Source organism: Vanellus vanellus, assembly GCF_965231255.1.
Source record: "Vanellus vanellus genome assembly, chromosome: 3".
Taxonomy (NCBI): Eukaryota; Metazoa; Chordata; class Aves; order Charadriiformes; family Charadriidae; genus Vanellus; species Vanellus vanellus.
Window position 1 is genome coordinate 36055244 of NC_138907.1, and position 20249 is coordinate 36075492.

Sequence of the window (20249 nt, forward strand, 5' to 3'; positions counted from 1 at the left end):
GGCTGCATGGCCCAAAGGACTTGATCTGTAGGCAGCAGCTTCTCTGCCGAGCTCCTGCAGCGGGGAAAAGGGGCCCAAGTGGTGCCCCGCGGGATTAGCTGGGCTGGGTGCAGGCACGGCAGAACCACAGGACAAAGCATCCCTGTGAAAGGCACCAGGCTGCTCAGGCTTCTCCCCAAAAAACGCTGCTTCCCCCCCCCCCCCCCCCATTCTGAAGGTCTCTTATCAGGGACCACCTTGGCAGAGCCCCTCTCCTCCTGCGCCGGCGGGTGCTGCTGGAGGAAGAAGCTCCCAGACTAAGTGCCCGTTTGTTTTTTAATAAAAACAACCCCACCCCACCCCTGCTTGTGCTGTGTGTCAGCGAGACGCCTGGGGAGCCAGTGGCACCCAGGGGGAGCACCCGGCAGGCGGGCAGGAGGGGTGCTCAGTGCCAGGCTGAGGCCGAGGACGGCGGTAGCTGGGGCGCAGTGCAGCCCCGGGGCTGGCTGGAGCGGAGCCACTTGCCGCAGCCTCTCTCCCCGGGGAGGGTGGCGAGTGGTGAGTTGGTGCTGGGAGTGGAGACCAGGTCAGGATGGTACCTGAGAGAAGGATAAAGGGCAGGCTGGGGTTTTTCTACACCCCACCCCACCCCCCGCAGCTGGGCCTCACTCCTTCTTCCCGAAGAACTTCTTGAAGACAGATTTGTTCTTGGGGCGAGGGAGGCCGGGGGTCTTCTCCCCCAGCGTGTCCCGTGGGGTCCCTGGCCGGGCCACGAAAGAGTGGCAGCGTGCCCGTGGCATGGCCGCCGCTTGGTCCCCGATGTACAGCGTGACCGAGTAGCTGCTCCCAGCCTCCACCGGCTCCTTGGGCATGGACACTGGGGTTATCTTCTGGTAGGTGGCTGCAAGAGGGAGCAGTTAGTGGGGAGGACAGGGTGCCAGTGGGTGCTGCCAGCACCCCAGAGCCCTCCCCGAGTTGGGGGGCTGCAGCCCAGGGCACAGGGATGTGGGACGGGGTGGGTGCTGGAGCAGCCTTCTGGTGTCTGTGGGGACAGGGGCAGTGGTGCCACCTCCTGGCAGTGACAGCGAAACCAGGGCAGTACCTGATGTGAAGGAGTAGGACCTCCTCTTGTTGGCCACCAGCCCGTAGTCATCTTCTTGGCTACTGTTGTCCCACAGCCCGGGGGACCCCCTGGGACACCACTGCTGCTCCCTGTGCACGGCTCCACGAGCATCTTCTGAAGCAGAATGGAGACATGTCATAAGGCAACGCCAGCACAGGACACCCCTGTGTTAGCGCCAAAGAGGACAGGGAAACTTGCATGGTTATCCCAGCATCCCAGGAAGTGAAGGGAGGTAACTGGTCCTTTCCCCACCCCTATTCCTGGGCAAGGGGCCCTGAGACTCCTGGCCCAGACCCCACTGAGTTCAAGACTGGCCAAGAGCCACAGTCCCTAGCTCAGCTCCTTTGCGTCTCTCTGGGCTGTGGAGAGGAGATGGGAGCAAGCAGGAGCCCAGCCAGGCAGGAAAGTCACCTGCTGTTGCCACAGCCCCATCAGCCGGGCCATCCTGACTGCCCAGAGGCCGCTGCAGCTGGGTGTTTGAGCGGGGTAGCACCACGATCTCCTGGCTCTTGGCAGTCGTGACCTGATGATGTCCCTGAAGGTGGGAGCTTCCAGGGCTGGGGACCTTGCTGAAACTGGAAAGTAGCAGAGATTTAGTGAACCAGACTGGTCCACCGATGCCCTGCTGGAGCAGCACGCACCGGCAAGAGTTGTAACGAGAGCTGGCTGGCCGACTCCTGGCTACTCACCCCCCAGCACCACTGGTGCCCTCGACACGCTGTGCTGCTGCCTGGAAGTAATCCACTTCGGGGAAACCTGGGGGCACAAGCAAACATCCCGCTGGGTGCTGGTGGGGCACAGGACCATCCCACGGAGCTAGCCCCAGCTCCAGGTGCCCGTGCTGCATGGCTGGCCCCTCAGACCTCCTGCTGTAGCCCCTGCTCTTGGTCCTGCCAACCAGCCTAGGATCTCATAGCAGGGCCTGAGTCCCCTCAGGTATGGGTACAGCAGCGGGAAGATCTCAGTATTACAGATCTCCTTGCCTGGAGGGCAGGCAGGAGGTTTCCAGGCCTCGCAGAGGAGACGGAGGAAGACCAAGGCACGATTATCATTTTCCTGACACTAGATTTTTGCTGCTGAGGCTGCACTGACGTCAGCCGTGCTATTCCTGATTTATAACTGTGTATGTGGTGTGAAAACAAAGCCTCCAAATCCTGCCTGGCAGAGAACTGCCATTCCAAAGGCAGGTTAGGAGGATGCATAAATCAGAGACAACGCCGTGCTGCTTCTCTTCTGGCCCCCACCGTGCAGCAGAGGGCTCGGCGGGGGCCGCACACGCACGGTCACCGCGTGTAGCCGGGCCCCTGCTCCGCCAGCGAGGGCTGCTCACCTGAGTTTTGCTGCAGCTTGGAAACCCATTCGTTCATGAGGGGCTGGGAGGGAGCCCTCAGGAGGTACTCGGAGCCATCCCGCAGCCTGTGAGGCAGGGAGAACAAGTCAGCAATGAGACAGACATGGGGTCCCCTTACCACAGTCCCCACCAGCCTGGGCAACAAGGGAAGCGGGTGAGAAAGAAAGGACGAAATCCTCATCTAAGCGCTGGATGGAGCTGGCCCTGGCTGGGGGAGTTGGGGGTGACTCACTGAAGCCTGAAGCAGTTGGTCTTCTTGGTGTACTCAGCATCTGGGGTGCAGACTGCCCCGGAGAGGTTCAGGGGAAGGGCCACCACGGAGCTCTGCAGCACAGGGAACAGCAAGAGCGACAGCGGGGTTGGCAGGCTCTGCCCTTCCTGGCCACAGGGGTGGGGGATAACCCCACTTCCAGACCCCCACCCTGCTGCCAGCCCCCTTCCGCGCTCTCTCCCCCAGCACACCTTGAGGCTGTCCCTGCGGTCCTGGTAGAAGCACAGCGTCTGCCTCATCAGCACGGCGTGGAAGAGGCCCCATGCCCGGCAGTTGGCCTGTGGGACACAAGCAGGGGACAGCTGTGACACTAACAGGTTTGGGAGAAGACAGGTAGTCCCCTGCTGCTCAGAATACCCCTCCAGCCCCAGTGGGGTCTGCCCTCCCAGCATGGCCAGCAGCACCCCCATGGTAGCGCCAGGAGCATCCCTGGCTTCACTCTCACCCCAAAACCTGGATCCTCCCACCACATCCGAGCACCCCAGTCGCAAAGGAGCTCTGCAGCCATGCCCATACCTTCCTCCCTCCTGTCTGCAACACGTGCTTCCTTTCCAGTGTCCCCTCCATCATCTGAAACTCCATTTTACCGGCAGGGACCTGCGAGAGAACAGGGGGTGAGCAAAGCAGCGGTGGGGCCGTCAGTGCCAGCTCAGCCCATGGGGTCCATCTGACTCATCCCCAGTGGGCAATGCCAAGGCGGGAATGGGACAACAGGAGCAATTTTCTGGCCTGGGCTGTTCGTAGGCTTTTGGGGTGAAGTGCTGCCTTGCTAAGTCTGAGGGCTGGTGGGGGAGTGCCACGCTGCAGGGACCCCCAAATTCAGCACCTAGCTCTTCGCCACCCCCCACAGCTGCAGTAAAGGGGCCACCCAAGTCAGGGTGTCCACAGGTCCCGTTTGCTGCAGTGGGTAACCTGCCTGGGGCGCCCCCCGACCTGACCGTGAGGGAAAACCCCCAGCCCATGGCTCTCACCTTGCCGCCCTCTCTCTCCTCTTCCCCATGCCTCCGCCGATCCCAGGTGCCTGGGCTGTCCAAGAGGGCTGTGGACACCAGCTCCTCCGTGTGGGGGGACACCCCGTGCCTGCTGGGGCTGCCACCGCCGCTGTGTCTCGTGACAGGGCTCTTCTCTCCTGCTGGGCTGTGGAGGAGCCGGGCAGTGGTGGGAAGGGTGAACTTGGCCACCAGCACGTTGTTGGCTGCCGAGAGGATGAGGGGCCCACTGGCGGTGGTGTCGGGACTGGGCAGGCTGCTTGCCTCGCCTCCTGGCCGGCGGTGGGCACGGCTGCCTGCCGGTGGGCTAGGTGCCTGCTGTTTGCCTGCCCCATCCCAGATGGCCTGCAGCTCCTCCTCCTCTTCCTCAAACTGCCCGTGGGCAGGGTGGCAAACCTCCCCAGTGCGCGGCACGGGGCTGGGGGGCTGCGGGGAACCCAGTGCCCACTCGAAGATGGAGAGCTGGGTGGGGGCAGCAGGAGAAGTTGGGGACTCCCCAGGCTGTCCGCTGCCAGCTGGCCGCTGCATGCAGGCAGTGCCAGGGACGGTTCCTGCCCTGCCTGGGATGCTGGCAGGGGATGGCCCCAGCTCCAGTGGAGTGGCTTTGCAATGCCTGGCCCTGCTGGCAGCACCGGGGCTGCTGTCCTGGCCCAGCCGGGCGGCCAGCTTGTCCCCCTCCTGGCTGACCTGCTCATCATGCAGCACGTGGACATGGGATGGCCGGCTCGTCCTGAAGTCCAGCAGGTCTTCGCCGGTGCTGCCGGGGCGCTGTGGGCTCCAGCACTCCTCCCTGGCATGGTGTGCCCTTTGGCGGCTGTAGCTGGGGTTGAAGCTCACTTCCTCGAACCATGTTCCTCGCTCGCTCTTGGGGGACATCCCCAGCCCCTCGCTGGGCACCTGGGGGCTGTGCCCATCCACATCCACCTCCTCCTGCCGTCCACCCCCACACGTGCCTGTGGGCTCCCATGGCCTCACCCTCCTGCCCTGCCTCTGCTCCTGCCCCTCTGCCACTGCCCGCTGCGCCGTGGCCCCTCGGTGGCACCCCATGACCGCCACATCCCGGGGCAGCTCCAGGCTGAACACAGAGCCCAGGGACAAGTGGGGGCACGTGGTTTTCGGGTCAGGTTGGCGGTGGTCCCTGGGGGCCGCCCCGCACTCGGCATCGATGTCCCGCACCAGTGGGTTCCTGACGTAGAGCAGCAGCTCCCCAAGCGGGGGTCCAGTGGCAGCTGCCCCCGGCCCTCCCTTCCTCCGGCCGCACTTCTGAGGCCACGTGCTGCTGGGGCCATGGCGCTCCTCGGGCGCGGGCTGCAGGGAGCTGGCGCCCATGATGCCCTGCAGAGTCAGCAGCCGGGCCTGCTCAGCCCGTGCTCGCTCCCGCCGCTGCAGGCTGTTGAAGAGGGAGCTGGCCCCGGCCTTGGGCAAGGTGTGGGAGGCAGCCGGTGTCCCGACGCTGGATGCTGGAGGGCGACGGGAGGCAGCAGGCGGCCGCTTCGTGTCAGAAGTTTTCCCAGCCTCCACCTGCGCCTGGGGACACAGAGCAGGAGAAAGGGGTGACCCCCATGGCCACAGCCTCCATCACCCCACGCTGACCACCCCTTCTCCATGCTATGCCTGGCAAGCAGGGAGCCAGGCAGCCGAAAATGCTTGCCAATGGCCCATGCAGAGCTGGGAGCAGCATGGCTTCACCCCAGCTCCCCGAGGGCTGCTCTCACCTCGGAGAAGGCAGAGAAGAGGCAGGCAGGGCAAACCCTACCTGTGATGGAGTCCCCCAGGTGCGGTGCGGCAGGGGCTGCCTGTGCCATACGGCTCTCCGTCAGCACCGCTGCCCTCTAAGCCACCACTTTTGGGTGGCTGTGGAGGCACCACTCACTGCTGCCTGTCCCTGCCACCCCTGCATGCTCCCAGGCAGCAGAGGCTCACAAGGGCCGGGACTGAGCATAGCCCCTTTCCCTCCCCTTCCCCACAGACACCCTCTCCAGCCCAGCCAAAGTCATTCTGGCTTTCTGGGGTCACAAGGGTGAAAGTGAAGGGCTTTGCCTGCAGGAGCCAGAGGAGCGTTTCTCTGGAGGGGGCCCATTACTCCCAGCCGTCCTGGCAGCCCCTCACCCTGCCTCCATGCCCTCTGGCCTCTCCGGCCCCCTTCCCTCTCCCTTGGGCCACCCTGCAGGGAACCCGGCTGTGGCTGCCCTCGGGGCTCCTTGCAGGCAGCCCCGTGTGCTGGGCCTGGAGCAATGAATGGATGGAAGCCGCAGCAAAACGCTGAGCCCCCAGCCCTGGGGTTACAAGCCATGCACCCCTGAGCATGCACCCCCTGACACATTCACCCTCACATGGCCTCATCCAGCTCTTCCCCTTCCAGTCGGGAAGCACGAAGGACTGCTGCTGCCCCCCAGCAATGGCTCGCCTCCTGTGGCCACCAAAACCACTTGCCCAGAGGGCCAAACTGCAACCAGCCCCATCCGAGCCCCTTCCTCACATGCCCCAGCACCCACACTCTGGAGCCCATGGCACTGCGAGGGTTTCCCCTTCTCCTGGGGGACGAACACCAGCAGGGCACGGTGGCAGGGGTCAGTAGCAGGCAGGTTCACGCCATGCAGCCACTCTGCCCAGCATGCAGCCTCCCCTGGGGACATTACCTCTTCCACCGGCTGGCGAAGCGGCTTTCTCTTTCGCTTTAAACTACCCCAAGTGTTTCCTAAAAGCCCCTGGCAACGCTTCCAAAAGGTTTTACAGCCTGAGGGTTTAGTGGCGGGGAGCTGAGCGGGGGGAGAGAGAGATACAGAGACAGTTGAGGGCAGAGCGGGTGAGGAGCCACAGCAGGAGACCGCAGGCAAAAGAGGGTGGCAAAAGCTGGTCCTCAGCCCTCGGGCATCGCTCAGCATCAGCATAGCCAAAGGTCCCTCTCCTGAGACTGACACAGCCCCAACAGCTCCCTTGGAAACAGCCTGGGGGGGTCCCAGCACGGGGGCTACCCCACAGCCCTCAGAGCCCCCCTCAGTCTGCGTGGGAGCTGCCCTGGCTGCATGGCAGTGGCCGGCACTGGTACCGGCATTGGGTGCTCAGCCACGGTCCAGCCAAAGCTGCCTACCGTCCCCCACGTACCGTCCGCAGTGCCTCCTCCCCTGGCTGCTCGCCGCTGGCCACCGGCTGCACCTTCTTCTCGCCCTTCTTGCCGATGCTGAGGATGAGGTTGACCGTCCCCCCCAGCCCGCTGGGGCCCCGCGGTGGCAGCAGCAGCGTGGAGGTCTCAGCAGGATCCCAGACAACAGCCTCCTCAGGGGGTTCCGTGTTGCAGGGTGTTGAGCTGCTGGGCTCCCCCCAGCTCCGCTCCGCTCCCAATGGGGCATCCGAGAGGGGCGATGCCGGTGGGGAGATGGCCCTTCCGGCTGGCAGCCGCGGCTCCGATCCTTGCACAGGCTTGGGGAGGGAGCAGGGCATGAACCCCGCTGGGCTGTGGATGCTCTCCAGCTGGGGCCGAGCACACGAGGCGTGCTGCTCCTGGGGAGCAAGGCAAGAGAGGGAACGTGGAGGAAGGGCTGCTGGGGCCAGGCACTTTCTCAGGACAATCTTCCCTTTGCCTTGTCTGCCCTGCCAGAGAGTCCCAGGGCACGTCCTGCCTGTACTTCAGCACTGCCTGCTTTGTCCAGTGCCTCTGCTACCCTCTGCCTCGAGGCTGGTCTCAGCACGGCTGGGTACTTACTTGGTTGGTGGGGGATGCGCCTGAGAGACTCTCTGGGTCCTGTCTGTCCTCCTGCTTGCTCCCCGGGTCCCGCTGGTGCTTCTGTGCTCGCCAGCGCACCAGCACCCAGCCCAGCATGCTCTGCAGCTCCTCCAAGCGTTCCTTTATCTGAGGGGAGGAGAGATGCTGGGCAGCCCACAAGGACCCCTGATCCAGAGACACTGGCCCTACCAGGACACCTCACTACAGAGCAGTTCAGGGGGATTTGGGGAGTGGGACAGGGTCAGTGGCATCACTTCGGGTCTCAGCATCCATTGCTGGGTGAAACCTCTTCCTGCCCTGAGCAGCCCCAGAGATGCATGGCTGGCCCCATACTGCTTGCAGGGGCTCTGCACCCACACCTCTCTCTCTCCTCCAGTGATAATCCCTGGAGGATTTCAGGGGGTGCAAAGGTGGCTTTCCCGGCTCCCTGCCCTTACCGTTGCACTCAGGTAGTGCTCCTCAGACACCAGCTGCTGCCCCGCCGCCGCCAGCGCCTCAAACTCCTTGAGCTTCCCTTCGATCCTCCTCTCCAGCTCTTCACATGGAGTCTCCGGAAGGCCGCGGCCACTTGGGCTTTCGGAGAAGATCTGAGCCCGTGTGTCCTCCGTCCAGGAGCTGTGGGCATGCGAAGGATGGGCTCAGAAACACCGCCCCGGCCCTTCCTCAGCACTGCAGGCCACACGGAAGCCATTCCCACGTGCAGGGATGGCTGGGAATAGCTCGCTGGGGTAGTGACAACTCTGGCAGGGCAGGGCGAGATGCCGTGGGGCTGCCCCACAGCGGGCAGCCCTGACGCAGCCCACTGTTCCCAGGTTCCCCACGGTCCTGCCCAGCTGCAGCTCCAGCACTGCCCACATACTCGCCAGCCGCCCACGCTCTGGCAACGCCACGCTCTCACCAGCTCCCCCCGAAACGCCGCAGAGGCAACCCCGACGGCTCATCGCCACTTACATCATGGCTAAGTAATCCTTGAAGAAGTCCCGCAGCCGGCCGGCCTGCTGCACATGGGCCCGGGTCTCCCGCAGCAGCTCCTGCAGCCCTGCCCAGGCCCGCAGCGTCTCCTGCACCTCTCGGCTGACGGGGCACAGCCGAGCGGGGCAGAGCTCTTGCAAGCGGGCAGCTGTCCTCTCCAGCTCCTCCAGCTGCCCCTGCAGGGTCTCCGACACCACACGCTAAAAGCGGGAAAAGGTTCAGGATGAATCCAGCCTCTCTGCGCCCAGCTGGACTTCCCTGCATCCCGGGATGCAGGGATGGAGGGGAGGACGAAGGGATGGAGGGGAGGACGAAGGGATGGAGGGGAGGACGAAGGGATGGAGGGGAGGACGAAGGGATGGAGGGGAGGACGAAGGGATGGAGGGGAGGACGAAGGGATGGAGGGGAGGATGCTGGCACAGGGGCTGCAGGGAGGGGGCAGAGCCACCCTCGGTGGGGAGGACGGGCAGAGCGGAGGGCTGCCTGGTTTCCCCGCTCTGCCCACGTGAGTCACCTCCCTGCTGGCGGGAAGATGAGTGAGGTGCTGGCAGCCGGGCGCTGGCACACGGGAGCTGACGCAAGCTCTCTCCCCTTGCCTGGCCAGCAGTGGCGGAGGGGAGTGGAGCAGGGCAGGGCTCAGTGCCGCTGGAAAATTCCAGCCTGGCTCGCTGCAGCACACCAATGCTTACGGCACCTGGGCCCCCAGGGGCCAGTGCCTCCCCGGGATGGCCCCAGCCAGCTGGGACACCTCCCTGCCACGGGCACGGCCAGTCACAGTGCTCCCCATGTCTCACCTCCATCTCCTGCTGCTGGGTCAGCAAGCCCTGCAGCCCCTGGAGGTCCTTCTCACTCTTCACCGCAGTGAAGCCACTCTCTGCTTGGGCAGTGTCACGAGCCAGCGCCTCGGCTCTGCATCGAAGGGCCTCCAGGCAAGGGGACACCTCTGCCACCTAGATGGGCGGGTGGGAAAGAGAGATGAGCCTTGGCATGGCACCCCCTGTGCCACCACTCACCATGCGACCTCAGCCCACCCCAGCTTGGGGGCACCCTGCCATGCGCCTGCAAAAGGGCAGGGAGCACCAGCCATGGGGTGGACGGGGATACCAGCCTTGCACAGCATGGTCCCCATGGATCCCAACACCCTTGTGTCCCACTGGAGCAAGCCGAGGCGCATGCCCTGTCCCAACTAGCCAGCATGTCCAGCTGCAGGTGGACCACGCGACTGCAACCCCAGACCCCCAGCCTCCATCCCCTACCAGGCGCTCCAGGGTCTCCGTCTCCGCTGCCACTTCCATGACCCGCTCCCGCTCCTTCGCTGCGTCATTCAGCATCTCCACAGCCTCCTGCAGCTCTCCCAAGGGGCGGCTCATGTCCTCACCGCTTGGCAGCTGCCCAGCCTGGGCCGAGAGCAGGGGAAAAGACCCCTGTGAGCTGCAACACCCGCTCCCTGGCTGAAGCCAACAGAAACACTAGGCATGAGGGACATGGGGAGCGAGCCCCCAGGCAGCTGGGATGAAGGGGGGCACCCATGGTGTCCCCCTGCCAGCCACAGACCAGGTGCTGGGTGATGGATCCCGAGAGATGCCTGGTCCTGCTGCTCACCGCTGCAGGTCCCTGCCGGCTCCGCGCCTCCTCCTCTTGCAGGTCCTGCAGGAACTCAGACAGCACCAGGGAGTCACGCAGGTCCGCCGCCCGGCGCCGCAGGGCTGCCTGCACGCGTGCCAACCTGCGGGGACAGTGCCTGTCACGGGTGCCAGCACTCTCTTCACCTCCTTGGGGTGAGTATCCTCCTCTCTGCACCTCCTTGGGGTGAGCATCATTCTGCCTGCCCTTCCCAGGGACCAGAGAGGAGGCACCTTCCTCCGGGACTCACTTCTCCTCCACCATCTCCACCTTCCTCTGCATCTTCCTCGCCCCCTCGTGCTTGTCGGGCGGCTCACCCGCCACCTCCTCCCGCAGCGCCTGGAGCTTGAGGCCACACAGCAGGAGCTGCTTCTCCAGCTGTCCTGTCTCCTCCAGGTCCTGGCGCAGCTCTGCCGGGCTTCTCATGGTGGCTGGCTCCGAGAGTGACCCGGCCACAGCCTGCAGCCACCGCTCAGCCCGGTCCAGTTCCCCCACCAGCCTCAGTGCCTGCAGGAAGAGCAGGGAGCCCATCAGCCTGGCTCTGAGCCACCCATGGGAGGAGGTAGGAGCCACGCTGCCAGCCCACCGCAGGTACCCTGGGCACCAGCAGCTCGGGTGGCACAGTTGAAGCAGCGCGTGGGCTGCGATGCCAGCTGGAGATGTCAGTGTCAACGCTGCAGATCCCGTCCCCATGGGCACCGGCCTCACTTGTCGATCCCCAGCAAGCTGCTGCGATTGGGGCATGCCCCCTGTGCCCACCCCAGCCCTGTCTCCACGTACCTTATCGATTTCTCGCAGCACAGCGCCGTTCTCCTGATGCTTCCTCTGCAGGTCCTCCCACAGCTCCCCCAGCTCCCGCAGCATGGCCTCCACCTGCGGGCTCCCTGGGGACTCCCCCGGCACCGGTCCCTCCTGGGAGGCGGGAGGGTGGTTAGGATGGACCCTGTCTGGTGTGTGTCGCCCAACCCCACACCCGAGGGTGCTCACCAGGAGCACAGCCCCAGGGTTGGAGCTGGGGTTCAGGAGCTCCCGCTGTATCCGTGCTGCCTCCAGGCTCTCTACATCCCCCACTGGACATGGAGGGATGCCAGGACCCATGTTCTCCTTGTGTGGGGACATGGACTTGCCAAGGAGCAGGGAGACGTGATGCATTAGTGCCCAGATCAGGGACACGTGTGTGTGCAAAAGCGTGCATACCCACAAGCCAGCCAGGAGGGGGTCAGGGAAGGACGTGTGTGTCCCCAACACTGACTCCCCTGGCCAGGCTAGGAGCAAAGGGGACTTTTGGGGAAACATTACCACATTCACTGCCTGGCAGACATCCTGCACTTGGTCCTCTGGCTGCTGCATCCCCCACTCAGCCTCTGCCTCTCTCCTCCTCCTGCAGAGTGCGGGACAGTCAGGCCAGCTTGCCCCTTGCACAGGGGACCCCCATTCCCATCCCCTCCAGCTTCATCCCACTCTCCACAACCACCTCCATGAGCTGGTACCTTTTGACGTCCACTCCATGAGGGGGCTTCCCCATTGCCGGAGAACTAGGGCTGCTCTCCTCCCCTCTTGCATGCTCCGCCATCTTCCCCGGCACATCCTTCGGCACCTGCAAAGGGTCCCATTCCTCCTTTGCCAGCCCAAAGTGTGCATCACTTTGCCCCAGGGCCTGGCAATTATCACCTCCCATAAGTGGTGGAGCCATGTCACAGGTATGATGCTTTGCCCAACACCCGAACCCCTTTTCCACAAGCTCCCCCATTTTCCTGCAGCAGAGGTGCTGGAGGTGCCCAGAGGAAGGCAGATGCCCACGCTCACCGTGCTCCCAGGGCCTCTTGTCCGTTTGTCTCCTGCTTCCTTCCCCATGGCCCCACGGTTGCTATTGTCTCCTCGGGGCTCAGTGGTTGGAGCCACAGCTTCGCCCCTTGGGGAACTGCCCACCAGCACTGGAGCCTTCTCTGTCCTGGGAAAGGGGCACAAGGGAGGCCCAGGGGAGCAGAGGATGGAGAAAAGAGAGACCTTAAGTGGAGCTGGTTGTCCAAAGAGCCTGCCGGGGCTAACCTGAGCCTCTGGCTCCAGCACTGTGGGGTCAGGGTTGGGACCCTGGGGATCCTGCCGGGCTGTGCCCTACCTCAGTGCCTGCTGGAGCTGTGCCCAGCTCTCCTTGACGTCTCGGTGCTTGGGGGTGACTCGGGCTGCCAGGCTGGGCTGCAGGCTGAGGAGCTGGGACACGGTCACATCCAGCATCTGGAGGAGAGAGCAGCCGGGGAGCAATGACAGGGCTGGCGAGGGATAAGCCACCGCAGCCATGGTGCCAGTTCATGATGGCAAACCACCACCAGCCCTGCGGGAGCAGGGGAGGCAGCAGGCACGAAGCCCGGTCCCCTGCTGCCCCTAAGACAGCTCCCCCATCCATCACACAGCCTTGGCCAACCCACGCAGCCATGGGGTGCCCGCTGAGCCCCCAGCCCTGGGAAGGCACACATCTCCCCTCCGTCAGGATGCTCCCCAGGGTTCAGAGGATGAGGCAGAGCCTTGCACTTACCATCACCTGGCTGGCTATGTCCCTGACATCCCGATCCCGGCACGGGTCACCCTCCCCTGGCTTCCCTACACTGCAGATGCTCCTTTGCTGTAAGAAGAAGCTGCCGTCAGTGGCGGGAGGAGGACAGGGCCCTGCCCTCAGCTCCAGCAGAAAGGGAAGCTGCAAAGCTGAGCTTGCTGCTCTGGTTCGCCATCTTACATCAGGCTCTGTCCCCCAGTTCTCTCCCCAAGGCCCAGGCTGAGGGTGCTGGGACCACAGCAGCCCCCATGCAGGGGATGAGAGTGAGATGCTGCCCACCCAGTTTCATTCTGGCCATGCAACAGCCACGCACCAGGCTGAGCCTGGTTCCAGCACTGGTACCTTGGCGTGGATGGCCCCAAGCAGGGTATCTGCTTGCTGGAGGAAGGCGGCCACCTCCAGGGCCAGTTGCAGTGCCTCGTGGTGCTCCTTCAGCGTCCCCTGCAGCCGCAGCCACCTGTGCGGGTGGAAGGGGAGAGGTGAAAGGCAGCCCGTGCCCCTCTGGGGAGCTGTGCAGAGCTGGGGCGAAGGGATGCAGGTGGGAGGTTTGGGGGGTCCTGCTTCCCAGCACATTGGCTCCCAATGCCCGGCTTGCCCCTGCTCAGCCCTCTTGTCCTCTGCTCACGTTTTGTTGAGGTGCTTGCGCCGGGCTGAGATGCTCCTGCTCTCACTTTTGCCTTGTTTCTCCAGCTTCTGGGCCAGACTGTTCACCTCCTCGTGCAAACTGTGGAACTGCTGCTCCTCCTGGCTCGAGCAGAGACAGACATCAGCATCCCCCCAGCTGTCCCTCCTGCCCAGCTCTCAGGGACCTGCACCAGGCCCCAGCCTCGTGGGGTTCAGGGTCCCCAGCACACCAGTGGTCCCCCAGCAGCCTCTCACCTGCTTCAAGTCAAGGATACGGCGGGTGAGCTGGATCTTGTCCGGGCTTTCCTGCAGGAGGGCTGCCAGGGAAGGCTTCTCCTCCTGGGCCAGGGGAGAGTGTGAGAAGGTGGGGGGACAGCCAGGCTGTCCCCCTCCCTGGACCACGCTCCCCACACCCCATACCTTGTGCCTTATCCATGCCTCCAGCCGCTCAGCTTTCCTGTTGAAGTCCTGCAGGCTTCGCAGCCCCCCCAGGGCTTTGCTCTGGCTGGCGGCCGTCTGCTTCAGGAGCTGCCACTGGTCCCGCAGGGCCAGCAGCTGCCTCCGCACCCCCTCGGCGCTGGGGCTCACCCGCCACATCAGCTGCTCACCCATCTGTGGGGACAAGGGACCCACTCTGTGTCAGGGGCTCCCAGGGACTGCAGAGAGCCCGGGGACATTGGTGCTATGGGGAATGAGAGCTGTGCTGCCACCCGGCCTGACCTGGTTGAGCTTTATCAGCGTGTTCTCGAAATCCTTCATGTCCCGCTGCAGGGTCTGAGCCACCTCCTCCCAGTCCTGGAGGTCGCAGCCATCCTTCATGTCCCGCAGCTTGCCTCGCACCCAGCCTTCCGCCTGCAGCGTGGGAAGAGCCACATGGCTGGGTGCCTCCACCAAGAGTCCCGAGGACGCGGCTTTGGGGACCCAAGCCCAAACCCCTCGAAAGCCGTGATAGGGACAGGAGGGCACCCTTTCGGCTGACAACCTGTTCGCTCCAAGAGCCAACAGGCCAGCAAAGGGGCTCAGGACAGCATGGGTGGTGATGAAGGTGGGAAGGCAAGCAGCATCTCTCTTCTTTCCAGCATCTGCCCCAGCCCAGCAGAAGAAGCCATGGCCCCCATGGGCAGGGGTCCCTGCGTGGGGCACCTCTTCTCCCTGCACCCTGCTCCCCAGTGCAAGCACTCATGCATCCTCCCCAGCATGGCATAGGAGCAGCCCCCCCCTGCGCCATCCCGGTTCCCACGCCACTGGGGAGGGCAGGGGCTGGGAGGAGGAGGAGGAGGATGGGGGACGGGAGGAGCGTGCACACGTGGGGAGGAAGCAGGGCCCTGGTGCGGGCTGACCCCCTCTCCCTGGAGCCGGCAGCCAGGGAGAGGCGGCCAAACATGATCTCATGCCACAACCACGGCTTCGCTCAGGGCTGGGAGTTCAGCCCTCCCCACCGCGCACCCCACCCCACAGCTCACATGAAAGGCTGCCGGTGCCCCCCCACCCCCCGCCCCCTTCCACTCCCCACACAGCCCCGTGGGTGGACACCCCGGCTGGCCTCACCTGCAGCATCTCCCGGTTGAACTGGGCTACCAGAGCGCTCGGGTCGAGGGCCACTGCCGCGCCGTTTCGCCCACTGCATCTCGGTGCCGCCGTGGGCTCCTTGCCCTTGGGGCTCTCTTTCCGGGGTGATGACACTGGGGGTCCTGCCAGCTGGGGTGGGCAGAGGTGGGGGGACTCAGCGTGCTTCCCCACTGCCTCCCGGGAGAGTTTCAGAAGCCAAAATAAATGAGGTCAGCCTGCCTCGTCCCCCAGCCCACTCCTTCACTGTTACATTTGGGGTGCTCTCGCAGCACCCTGAGGCACAGGTCCCCTCTACCAAGACCGCACTGGTGGCTTTTGCAGCCTGGGCAGGGGGTTGTCAGGCTGTCCCTCAGCCCTGGGTCACTCCAGACTGGCAGGCTGGCACCCAGCACCCAGGCTGGTCTCCGCTTTGGAAGGGGACACCATGCTTGCTGCCCCTCCAGCCTGAAGACGCGCATCCCTGCGAAGAGCATTTGTGTCTGTGGCATCACCCTGGGGGACGCTGCCAGGGGATGGGGTGGGGAGGGACCATGGGACAGGTCCCCGATGAGCTCAGCCCGCCGCTCCTTCAAGGGCACCTGGAGATGGGCACCCTCATTCCAAGTGAGCGGTGGAGGGGGGGGGCAGGAAGCATCTCTGCCGGGGCTTGGCCTCCCTGGCGGCCGGCGCTGACGAAACCCTCTGTCAGGGCTCCAGCTCTGCCGGGGGTGACGGCGAAGGTCAGCCAGCGAAAGCGCTGGCCCCCCTCCAAGCTCAGTCCTGGGCCCAGCTGCAGGCAGCCCAGGGGACGGCACAGCCGCCTGGGCACTTGCTTCCCACCCTACTGCCCAGGGACAGGGGCCTGAGCGCACACTAACTGGTGGCAAACAGGAACCCGAGCATCTTCAGGAGAAACCTGAAGGCACAGGGCTGGCTGCCTCCTCTCACCAGGCAGAAACTGCTCCTGGGGCTGGGCTGGGGCAGCCCCAGGGGACCTCGGTGAGAGCTGCCCCTGGGGGGTCCCAGCCGCCTCCGAGCCCGCCTGGGCACAATCACCCGGGAGCCTGCGGAGCAGCGGGGTTCGGGCAACTGTTTCAGGCTCTCTAAGCACTCTGGCATGTGCTGCCCCGCTGACGGCATGGGAGTCACTTTTCAAAGTCTTTCTGCCTAACCACAAGAACTAGAGAAATCCTCTGTCTCTTTTTTTTTTTCCCCTCCTCTTCTTTTTTTTTTTTTAAATTAAATAGCAACACAGATTCTCAGGCCCTCCTGCAACTCTGGGATCTTCAGTCTCTTGCCATGGCCGGGGTTGGAGGAGCCCATAATCTGGCTCCCTTGAAAGCGATAAAACCTCTGGGCGCTGGCCTGGGGGCTATCCCCTTGCCCTGTCATGCCCAGCTTGTCCCCTCGCTCAATTAAAGCGGCAAGGCTCCATCCACACCTGCGCCCAGGCAGACCACCTGTGGCCACCCTCACTTGCTCAACCCCAAGCTGTGCCCCTGGGTCAGACCCTCTAAATGGCAAGGGCAGGGGAACATACCGCATAGAAGGGGGAACCTCTGTCCACCGGAGAGCAGAAGCCACCAGCCCGGGGACTCCCAGCCTCCTGCTGCTCATCCTCCACATCCACGTCCTTCCTGAGGAAGACCTGGAGATGGGAAGGCATAGCCATGAGCCTGGAAGTGCTCAACTGTCCCAGCAGCCAAGGGGACAGAGGAGCATGTGCTCGCCTCCACCTGCCCTGGATCAGCAAAGGCTGCCGGCAGCACCCAGACACCACTTTGCCGGGCTCTTGCCTGTCCCTTCTTACACATCCAGTCCAGGCTCCTCTGGGCAGCATCCACAGCTCCTGCCACGCGTTCAGCAAGTAGCAAGAGCTCCTAAGTTTGCTTTGCTCAGCACCTTCTCCGCTTTAGCTCCCTCCACACACACCCTTTTTCCCCTTGCATTGACTCTAAAACCAGCAGAAACCCATTCAGTAGTCACCACTGGCCCCTGGTCATCTAAGGATGCTCAGCGTCAACCCCCCCTGCCTATCTCCGGGACAGCAGGGCAGAGGCATGAGGGCACAGGAAGACATTAACCTCACCGGCACAAACCTGAACCCTCTCAGCTGCTGATCCCTGATTTTGGCCTATCCGTGAGGCAAGAGTTAAGGGGGTGGCTGACTCGAAGGGCAGGGCTCCTGCGGGACCAGGGTGAGGGTGGGAGCAGGAGAGGCAGAAGGAAGGAAGTCCAGGAGCCGCTGCCAGGCACAGAGAGGAGGTCCAGGATGAACTCTGTGTTACCTTATCCTTAACAGAGCCCAGCCCCAGGAGGAGAGGTGCGTGGGATTGCTTGGATCATGTACAAGGGCATTCATTCTCATCCTTTATGGATGAATCTTTTTTTGGGCTGTCAGATACAGATCTCCTACCACTCCCTCCCTGGGGCCACCTTGCTGTGTCCGTAACAGCCATCCAAGCATGCACAGGGCAGCATGAGGTAGTGGGCAACATGTGCTGCTCTGACACCCCCTCCCCAGTCTCCTCTGAGGCCACAGCAAATGGGGTTGGTGGACCAGCCAAAGCCAGATCCAGCCCACCATTGCTTGGACCACTCCAGACTGGGGACAGGGGGAGACAATCCAGGCAAAGCAGGACTCTCTCCCTGCAGAGAAAGTGGCTTCCTACCTTCTCTGCAGGACTGAAGAAGAGTCCCAACACAGATGGCATCCCCTAGTGCTAGACCTGCTGCCACCAGAAAGGCTCAGAGCCCCACAGGCAACCCAAAAACCCTAGAACCCCTGGGAGACCAGCACTGCTGGACCTTTTCAGGGGGCTGCGGAGCCTGGCTGGTGGCTGCGGAGGACAGACCACCGCCCCATGCCACAGCATCCCATCCTGAGCAGGAAGGGAGCAAGGCTGAATAATGGCCCAGCTGGTGCAGTGGGTGCTCAGCGCTTCTGGCAGGAGGGTACCAGAAGGAGAAGGCACCCCCCTTTCCAACCGTGGGGCTGTGGGGTTTGGATGCCCATTTAGGGAATGGCAGGGAACTAAACGTGAAGTGCTTACAGGGCATAAGACCCCAGGAAGCCACTCTTCTAGGCAGCAGTGTCCCACACTGGCTGCAGCCCGCACATCCCCCCCCCCCGAGCTCAGCCGTGGGAGACAAGCCTGCAGGTGATACGGGAGCTTTATTTAAAGTCCTCATCTCGCGATCCGTCAGCCGCAGGAAAACAGAGCTGCCGGCACAAGGATGACTTCATCCTTCCCGCAGAGCTGCTCCTTCGGGACTGCCCCTCCTCCCCGGTCCCTCTGGCCGGAGCTGGGTCCTCGCTCCAGCAAAACAACAAATTATTGCAGGAACCAAAGGCTGGGAGAAGGAGCTGTGCCTTCCTTGGCACGTCTACAGTGCTAACCGCTCCCCAGCAGGACCTCAGGCTTCACGACATGAGCAGAGCCACATGTGAAATGAGTGCAGCAGCCTCAGCTGCCTCCTCTGTGAATGCTTCTTTCCCTCGTTAAAAGCAAAATTAACATGGCACATATGCTCGCTACACTCCCATAGAAGAGTAGGTGCCAGTGACTTCCCACGAGCCAGACGAGCGGAGACAGACCCTCCCAGGCTGCACTGTGCTCATCCCAGAGGAATCCCCCATTCCTACAGGGCAGGAGTGAAGGGCACAGCCAAGGGCCGGGGGGCACGCTTGCAAAAGCCCTAACGTGTCCTGTAAGGGAAAGAGTGTTCCCTTCTCTCCACCAGCTGCCGTCCTGCCTAACGCAGGCTCTCCCCTCTGCCCTGGCTCTCCCTCTCCCTCCCAAAGCTCCATCTTGCAGCCTGCCTCCCTCCCGGTCCAGCTCCACCCCCCCCAAGGCCGGACAGGCAGGAGGGGCCGATCCTGGCAGCCTCCCGAGAGTCCCACGCCACACCACTGTGCCGAGCACGTGTCCCTACCTTATATGAAAGAGGGGAGCCCTCGTGCTGATGCCCCTTGGGCTGCGCAGACTCCGGCCGCCCAGCAAGGAGCTGCCTGCGTGCCGGAGGAAGCGGCAGCTCTTGCGAGGCCGTGCCTGGCCTTTATTGGCAATGAAGATGAGGATTTTGGCAGTGGGCTGTGCAGCTCTCCCTAGCACTATCCCGACGGGAAACCAGCTGTTGCGGTTCAGGGTTAAATCCCAAGGAGTTCCTGCCTGCTCTCACCAGCGATGGCGAAGTCTCGGAGCTGCCTTCCGCCCCCATCCCAGCCACACAGGGGGTCTCCCGGGCTCTGGCACTGACAAATTCAGACCTCCGTGCCTGCTAGCGCTCAGACTCGGAGGGTGGGGTGCCAGGAGCCCTGGGTCCTGCTCCTAACCTTGTCCCGGCTCTGCCTGGCTGTGTAGCCCTTCATGAGTCACTTCCCTTCTCCCAGCCTTGGTTTCCCCTTCGGTAAACGGGAGGGTGAGTTCCCAGCCCGCCCCCCCCCCCCCAACTGCATCATCGTGAGCATCCCTAGAGCTGAGCCCTCCACAGCTCGGGCTCTGGGGCAGAGCTTTCCTGGTTCATCTTAGCGCTGGAAAAGCTCTTCTCCACCTCGCCTGCAAAGATCTCCTGCCCTCCAGCCTGACAGTACAGGAAAGTGCAGGGTGAGGGGGGGAGGCGGGAGGAAAAGCAGCTACCCCAGGAGCCCTGTAGCGAGTGCTGCCTGGAGGGCATGGAGACAAGACAGCAGGGATGCCCTGCCGGGGTGCAGCCTCCCCTGGACCTACCCGTCCCCTGGCAGCCCGGAACGGGGAGTCACACAGGAGCGGGGAGAGCGTAGCGCAGGGTACGGGGAGCGCTTACCTTGAACTGAGCTTTCCCTGGCCTGCTGTTGTTGTTATTGTGGTTCCTCTCGCCGCCGGTGCGGGCCGGGTCCCCTCGTCCCCCCGCATCCCCCGCGCCAGCCTCCCCGTGCCAGTTGGACAGCGTGATCTTCTTAATGGAGCGGGCGAGGGAGTTGCGGTTCAGCCGCTCCTCGTCGGTCCCCCCATCCTCGCCGGGGCTGGGGCTGCGGGGGTGGCCCTCGGGGGCGGCGGGGCCGGCCCGGGCTTGGGCCAGGTAGAGAGAGATGCGCTCGTTGAGGCTGCGGCGGAGCCCGCGGTGGTGGTTATCCAGAGCGGAGGCGAAGGCGATGCCGGGGCAGGCGTCCCCGGGGAAGTCGGCGGCACACTTGGGCAGCGAGAGCTTAGTGCTGATGGTGAAGGGCTGCACCTTCCTCGCCGTGCTGCCGGACATCCTCACCCTCTCCGCCGCCGCCGGCGGGCAGCGGGGCGGCCGAGGGGAAAGGGGGAGGGGGGACCCGGCCCAGGGACGGTGGGGCGAAAGAGCAGCGCGGGGCCCCCGCTGCCCGGGAGCGCCGGTGATGGAGACCGTCCGGACGGCGCCGGCTCCTTCTCCGGGGCGGGCGGCGTCGGGGCCGCCCCTTCCCGCGGGGACGCTCAGCGGGGCGGCCCCGCGGCGGGGGGCAGCGGGACGGGGGGCGGCCCGGCTC

At 64.0% G+C, this 20249-nt stretch overlaps 1 protein-coding gene across 1 annotated transcript; it reads right to left on the reverse strand.

Moving 5' to 3' along the window:
• Positions 1–308: 308 nt before the first annotated feature.
• LOC309669895 (uncharacterized protein) lies at positions 309–19993 on the reverse strand (the record flags this gene model as incomplete). Its single annotated transcript, XM_082480691.1, has 33 exons — positions 309–880; positions 1082–1216; positions 1514–1677; positions 1792–1858; positions 2433–2518; positions 2686–2777; positions 2916–3002; positions 3241–3321; positions 3696–5240; positions 6819–7214; positions 7417–7563; positions 7875–8052; positions 8389–8609; positions 9204–9359; positions 9666–9860; positions 10012–10135; positions 10283–10539; positions 10813–10944; positions 11020–11154; positions 11332–11413; positions 11523–11629; positions 11839–11983; positions 12152–12267; positions 12566–12652; positions 12926–13040; positions 13209–13327; positions 13463–13546; positions 13628–13819; positions 13928–14059; positions 14756–14905; positions 16296–16403; positions 19562–19693; positions 19802–19993. The coding sequence occupies 33 exons, from the start codon at positions 19991–19993 to the stop codon at positions 645–647; spliced, it is 6195 nt and encodes a 2064-aa protein (XP_082336817.1). The 3' UTR covers positions 309–644.
• Between the last annotated feature and the right edge of the window lie 256 nt (positions 19994–20249).